We start from the raw sequence: 6,915 nt of genomic DNA on the forward strand, positions 1-6,915 counted from the left end.
CCCTCGTCCTGCCGGCTTGCCCGCTATTATAAAGGGGGCAGGGGGCGGGGTGGGGCGGGGGAAGGCGGGGCCTGGCTGCTCCCCGGTAGAAGTGGAATGACCCAGCACTGCAGTGAAAGCACATGCCCCTCTTCCACGCCCCGCAGAAGGGAACAGAAACGCTGTGAAAACAGGGAACTTTAGTATAAATAAGGTGCTGGGGACAAGGAGGCCCCTAGAGGCCTCCATAACTTAACACTCTTCAAAAGCACAAACGACAGCAAGGGAGGTGGGACCAGGGGAGGGGCGGGCCACCCCTGCCCTGCCCACAGACCAGGGGCACACTGTAGAGCTGAGGCTCTTGTGGGTGGGGAGCTTCTCCCCCTGGAATGACCAGTCACATGCTGGGGACAGGGATGAGGCTAACACTGTTTCAGAGAAGGGGTCATTGTACTTGGCAGTGGGTGGGGACAAGGCTGAGGCCACATGAGCCACTATATCCCCCCAGGGTCTCGGCCAGTCTGGGGGACCCTCAGCCCCCCAAATTTGTGCATGGCGGGGGGCCAGAGCAGTCCATCCATCATGGTTAGTCTTGTTAACACGTTGATCTGAGGTCAGCGGGGAGGGTTCTGGCTGAGGGGGCGGGGCGGGGCTCCGAACGTCCAGGGCTTCACACCACGGTGCCGCTTGGGGAGTTGCCTGGTTGGGACGGGATGCCCTGGGGAAGATGAGAGGGGAGACCCAGGGGTCAGAGGCAACCTGAGGCTGCCGCCAGCCCGGGAGTCCCCAGACTGCTGCCACCTGGCCTTGCCGTTCAGTCCACCCCAGACCACCCCCTACAGGGGCCACTGCTCTAGGCTGGGAACTTGCCTCTGGGCCAGCTTCCCTGCCCAGCAGGCGGCACTTGTACACGATGATTAAAGTCCCTGGGTGATCCTGAGCAGAGAGCATGGGGGAGGTATGGAGGTGGGGAGGAGAGGGGGCACCCGGGGTCCCCTTCTGACTGAGGAGGGTCCTGAGATTCTGGGGAAAAGAACTCAGGGCCAGTCCTACCTCTACCACTGACTTGCTGGGTGGCCTGGGCCAACTTCCTTCCCCTGTCTGGGCCTCGGTCTCCTCGTCTGGGAACTAGGGGAACAGAGGGGTCTCCTTCAGGACTTGCGAGACTCCCCAGATCCCAGCGGCCCACCTCGGAGGCTCTGAAACTGAGCCCTACGTTCTACGGTTCCGAGGAACCGGGCTGCGGCCCTCGGACCTGGCATCCTGGGTGCCCGAGCCCAGACCCCAAGGAGCTCAGACCGCTGAACCCACAGCTCCGAAGCTACAAGGCGCCAGACCTGTGCTTCACCTACCAGGCCCTTCCTGAACCCCGCGGCCGCCCCAGGAGCTGGGTGCATCCCCCACACCACCCATCTTCAGGCCTCCCTGTCCTAAGTGGTGACAGAGGTCCGAGAGGGGTGGGGACTTGCCCTAAGGGACACAGGAAGTGCAGGACTGGACCTCAAAACTGGCATCCCAGTCTGTGCCTCCAGCAGTGGACTTAGAGCCCAAGAGTCCAGACCCAGGCTGGACACCAGGCCCAAGGTTCAATGCTGTCCACAGAGCCTGACCCACAGTTATCTAAAAAGATTCACTATTTAAAAATCACATTTCTCATAAAAGTACAGATCCAGCTTTAAGAAACTAGTAAGACCTGGCAGCCCACTGACTGTTCTGATAGCCGGCCGTGGTGTCCACCACACCCAGCTCTCTCTCTCGCCCAACCCTCTCTCTGCGGCCTGTCGCCACGGGTCCTAGAGCCTGTCCCTCTGAGATCCAAGAGGGTCTGTTCTGAGACACTAAGGTTTCCACAGCTGACCCTTCCCCCATGGGGCTAGAAGCTGTGGCGGTGACAGAGCCCTCTGCCAACACCTGCCTCCTCCCTGGTCCCGGGGCGGCCGGTGTGGCTGACTCACCGCCTTGCCCGGCCGGGCCCACGTGCAGATGAGGCCCTCCTGGCAGGCGGTGATGATGCAGTCCTCCAAGAAGAGGAGGACCGTCAGCCGCTCCTGGGCGATCTTCTTGCATACCAGGGGCTCGAGCAGCGGCACCTCGTGGATGCGCGGGCACAGTGCCGTGCCCAGCACCTTGGCCGGGTCCAGCCGGCTGCGGGGCACAGGACCACTGGGCTTGTCCCCGCTGCCGCCGCCCCCGCTGCCGCCCCGGCTGATGTTGCCCAGGCTGTGGTAGCGCTTGTGCTCCTTCTCTGCCCCCCGGTCCCGCCGCTCCTGCAGCGTGAGCGTGGCAAAGCGGCCGATGCTGAACGGTGTGCCCGGCTCGGTCGCCGCGCCTGGGCCGCCAGCCTTGCCACTGCCCGCCGGGTGCGGGAGGCTGTTAGAGCGGGACAGCGAGCGGGGCAGAGGCCCGGGGCCCGGCTCGCCACCCCGCGAGCTGCTGGCGGCAGGGGGCGTGGCGCCGGGAGTGCCCGGGAGAGTGCGGGTGCGGGCCAAGGGCGGGTGTGGGTAAAGCACGTCTTCGGTGAGGTCCCACAGGCAGAACTGCGTGTCCTGGCCGGCTGAGCCAAAGCGGTAGGTGATGGAGCCGGCCTTCGGCATGGGGGACAGGGGGACTCCCCCGCCCGGGCCCGGGGCCTCGGGCTCCTCCTCCTCGTCCTCCTCACCGCTCCGCTCCCCGTCACCATGGGCTGCCGCGGCCTCCTCGGCCCTCGTCGTGTAAGGGTCAAAGGCCACAGCGTTGACCCAGGACTTGTGGCCATGGCCGCGGGCCACCACACGGCCCTCGGTGAAAGACCACACGGTGACCAGGTCATCTTCGCCACCCGTGACGACGTAGCGCCCGTCGGGGCTCCAGCACACGCAGAGCAGGCCCCCAAAGTAGCTTTTCATGAGCCCACGCAGGAGCATGGAGTCGAAGTGGAAGACACGCAGGCAGCCGTCCTGGCTGACGCAGGCCAAGTGCCGGCCGTCGGGCGAGAAGGCGAACTCGTTGAGGGGCCCCTCGCCCACCGCCCACTTGGCCAGCGGGTTGCGAGGCGCCTTGCTCTTGGCGGCGTAGACAGCGAAGCCCTCGCCCTGCTTCAGCAGGCTGTACTGCGGCGGCGCGGAGGCGCAGGGGTGGCTGACGTTGTACAGGTACAGGTGGCCGCTGGCGTGTGATGCCAGAAATAGGCTTTCCGACTCGGGCAGCCATTTCAGATATGTCACCTTGGTCTTGTCGATCAGCCGCTGCCAGGGGAGACGGCGGGGGTTGGGGGGAGGCAGTCGGGCCCGGCAGGCCTGCTCCCCGGACCTAGCTCCCAGGAGGCCAGGGGACACAGCCCACGCCTCCCAGTAGAGGGGCTCCCACTGCAGGGAAACTGCTGGTCATGGGAACGCAGGGGAGAGGGGCTCCCTGGTAGGTGGCCACGGGAGTGCCACAGAGCTTCGATGTCTCATCCTGGGGTCAGTCCTGCCGTCCAGAGAACTGTCCTCTACCTAATGCCTCCCTCTGCCTTTACCACATCATGTTCAAGGCAACAAACCGATTCACAGAACAGCAGCTTCTCCAAGAAAGGGATCTCTGTCTGTGTGGCATCCTGCCCCAGCCCCAGGCCACAGAGCTGCGCACACGGGAGGCCCCCGGAAGGTACTTCCTGGACACGTGAGTGACAAGCCCATCCTCCCACTGCTCATCTTTGCTCCTTTTCTCCTCACAACTCACCCCCAGTTCTTCACTAATACGCAGAACCCGACTTCTGCTCACGCCCCGCCTGACCCAATCACCCTGGCCCCAGCCGCCATCAACCCTCCAATGGCTTAACTGGCCGCCAGGCTACCACTGCCCGTGTCTATTCCCCAAACCAGCGGTCCCCAACCTTTTTTGGCACCAGGGACCAGAGCTCCTATGAGAATCTAATGCCCGATGATCTGAGGCGGAGCTGAGGCGGTGATGCTGGCACTGGGGAGCGGCTGCAGACACAGATGAAGCTTCGTTTGCTCACTGCCGCTCACCCTCTGCTGTGCCGCCCGGTTCCTAACAGGCCAAGGACTGGTACCATCCTCGACCTGGGGTTTAGGGACCCCTGATTTAGAGAGGAAAGTCCTCTGAGTATGCTGTTAAAATCTGAATCAGCACTTGGCATCCACCCCCTAGGGGTTTGACAGTGACTTTAGCCCTAATGTCCTCAGGCAGCCACTATGCAACTTCTTCCCCAGGTATCTAAGTTGCTTCTCATTCTTGAGAGAATAGGGGGAAAAAAAAAAAATCAAGCCATTTCCCTATTTCCCTGTTCTATGGCTCGGAGGAACCCGGGCCCGGCCCTCTGTGACCCGGCCCCTCCCGTGATTTCTCAGAACTCACCTACCACCCTCCCCCTCAACAACTGCTCTGGCCACATGTCCTGCTTTGGGGCCTTTGTCCTAGCTGTCCCCTCATCTCAGAATGTCCTTTCCCCATAACTCTTCTTGCCCCCTCGGGTCTTCATTTCAATGTCATCTCCCAGGGAGGCCCCTCCTAACCACCCTGTTTATACCTCACGAGCCCTCTCCGCTGCATTGTCTCTGCAGCAATCAGCACCTTCCGACACACAGTGTACTTCTCTTATTTGATAACAGTCTCCCCAGCTAGATGAAAGCGCCACAAAGGCAGGTCCTGTTCTGTTCACTGAGATGAGACATCCCCAGTGCTGGGAACACGCCTGGCTCAGGACTAATGCTCAATAAATATTCTGTGAATGGATGAGCTAGTGCATTTTTAATCCGTTCGCTGTTCCACTCACTCCCTTCTGCCATTCATGCATTCCGTATAGATGGAACACCTCCTCTGAACACAGAGACACAGGACGAGAATAGTTCGTGCCCACGGATAAGACCACTCGCCAGCATTTTCTCTTGTGCCAAGTCCACCCAGGACTGAGCAACATCCACGCATGATTTTACAACAACAGTCCTGTGAGGTAGGAGTGAGAATCTCATTCTGCAAAGGAGGGAAACTGAGGCTCAGACAGGAACCGTCACTTTCTCAAAGCTACACAGTGAGTAAATGGTGCAGCAAGGATATGAATCCAATGCCCACAGGGCCCAGAATCTGAAGAGCAGGGGCTCTGGCTTCAAACCAGTCCCAACCAGTGACCAGCCTCCATTCTCTAGTCTGCAAAATGGGCACCACAATCTCTAACCCATTGGTTGATGAAAACTCCAGGAGTAAAGTGTTCAGCATACAGCTAACACAGCACAGGGCCTGGGCATAGGAGGGGCCGGTGTCATCATTAGCTGCTTTCGCCCTAGCTGCTGTCTGTCGCCCATCCCATCTAGCTGTCAGTCCACCCGCCTCCTCTCTCTCATCCCTCCCGTCTTAGGCCTACGCTGCTCCCCAGGGCTGAAGTCTCATGGCAAACAGTGATGGGGGGGATGGGGAGGGGGCGTAATTCTGGACCCTGGGGGCCCACAATCACCTCTTCATTGAATAGCTTGCTGGTGTCCTTCTTGATGAGGTCCAGGTATTGCACCTGGCCGGCTGAGAACCCCACAAGCAAGGAGATGGTCTCCGTGGCAGCAGTAAACTGATTGAAGTCATGGCAGGTGGGCTGCGTGCCCTTATAGATCCGCTTGTCAATTGGCTTGTTGAGGTCAATCGACTTGAGTGGTGGGAAAAAAGGAGTTAGTGGCTTCTACCACTGAGAGGAAGGAAGAGGGTGCTGAGGTTGGGGTAAAACCACTAAGAGGAAGCAGGGTAAATCCCTGGGGGAAGTGGGCAGGTGAATGAGTGAGTGGGGAGGGAGCAGGTGACCACAGACAGGAAGGGGGACCCACATCTCAGACAGAGTAGAGAAAAAAGCTGACAGGAAGGATTCCCCTCCTCCCACTCCCTGGCATAAGACCACAGCACCTCCCCAAACTTGGATCCCCCAACTTCTGGGACACCCTCACCCACAGCATCAGGGTTCAGGGTCCCAGAGTCCCTGAGCTCTGATTCCTTTCCAGTCCTGCACTGTTAACCTCAGCACTCCCCTGGGTCTTAGCACCACAATACTCCAAGCCCCCCTCCAAACGCAGGGTCACCCAAATCCCCAGGACTCCGGAGCCCAAGATCTCAGGATTCCCTTTACTAGGGAGTCCCTAAATCTCATGACGCCCAGCAGAGTTCAGGGACCCATTATACCTCATGTTCCCCCATACTTAGGTACCTTCATCCCTCTGGGCTCTGAGGATCCCCATCACTTCTGGGGACCACCATAAATTGCAAGGGTCACATCCCCTCTGGCACCTACATCACTGTAGAGACACCCATCACACCTGAGGATGTCCCCTCTGGGCTCTCATCACCACCAGATGTCCCATCAGCTCATTACCTCCAGAGCCCCAATTTTCTCTGGGATCCCTATTACCTCTAAGCCCATTACTTCTGGAATCCTGACTTCCAGCTGCCCAAAAGTCAAGACTGCCCCCCCCATCACCTCCAGACTGCAATACACCTGGCTTCTGCATCACCTCAGGATTCCCCATCACCTGCAGAATGCCTGTCACCCGGAATCCGAAGGAGCCGCATCGCCTCCGATTCCCCATCACCTCCAGAACCTCACCATTCCAGAACCCGCACGCATAACGCGGGGATCTCACATGACCTCAAGGATGCCCAGCACCCGGGGGGCCTCCCCGCATCTTTGGGAATCCTGCATTATCGCCAAGAACCCGTCCCCCTGGGACGGCCATCACAGCTGAGGATGCCTATCGCAGGGCCCCACATAATTCCGGGACCCTCCTACCACTTCTGGATCACCTAGGGACCACCATCCTCTCAGCACCCAGGGCCCTACGATGCAGGCTGCTCACCCGTTGGCTCCCGCGACGACAGCAGCCCGGGTAGAAATAGAGTTCGCGGCCCAAGTTGAAGCAGACACGGTCTCCTCCGGCCCCGAGACCCGCGGGCGTGGCGGGCGGCTCCCCGGCCCCGTCCGGC

The 6,915-nt window shown here is 60.2% G+C and overlaps 1 protein-coding gene across 2 annotated transcripts; it reads right to left on the minus strand.

Annotated features, from left to right (window-relative positions):
- Nucleotides 1–159: 159 nt before the first annotated feature.
- DMWD (DM1 locus, WD repeat containing) lies at nucleotides 160–6,773 on the minus strand. 2 transcript variants are annotated; one of them, XM_025046788.1, is made up of 5 exons: nucleotides 6,143–6,773; nucleotides 5,411–5,593; nucleotides 1,935–3,203; nucleotides 1,033–1,107; nucleotides 160–697 (listed from the first exon to the last, which is right to left on the minus strand). In XM_025046788.1, the coding sequence occupies exons 1-5, from the start codon at nucleotides 6,146–6,148 to the stop codon at nucleotides 650–652; spliced, it is 1,581 nt and encodes a 526-aa protein (XP_024902556.1). In that variant the 5' UTR covers nucleotides 6,149–6,773; the 3' UTR covers nucleotides 160–649. The 2 variants fall into 2 exon arrangements, with proteins under 2 accessions (XP_024902556.1, XP_024902557.1); XM_025046789.1 differs by lacking the exon at nucleotides 1,033–1,107.
- Nucleotides 6,774–6,915: the final 142 nt, after the last annotated feature.

Source organism: Pteropus alecto, unplaced genomic scaffold (genome assembly GCF_000325575.1).
Source record: "Pteropus alecto unplaced genomic scaffold, ASM32557v1 scaffold194, whole genome shotgun sequence".
In the NCBI taxonomy this organism is placed as follows: domain Eukaryota; kingdom Metazoa; phylum Chordata; class Mammalia; order Chiroptera; family Pteropodidae; genus Pteropus; species Pteropus alecto.

Coding starts and splice junctions, on each gene's coding strand:
- DMWD (XM_025046788.1), bottom strand. Junction 3,204..5,410: donor GCAAGCTATTCAATGAAGAG/GTGATTGTGGGC, acceptor CTCCCCTGGCAG/CGGCTGATCGACAAGACCAA. Junction 1,108..1,934: donor GGGCCCGGCCGGGCAAGGCG/GTGAGTCAGCCA, acceptor CTGTTCCCCTAG/TTCCCAGACGAGGAGACCGA.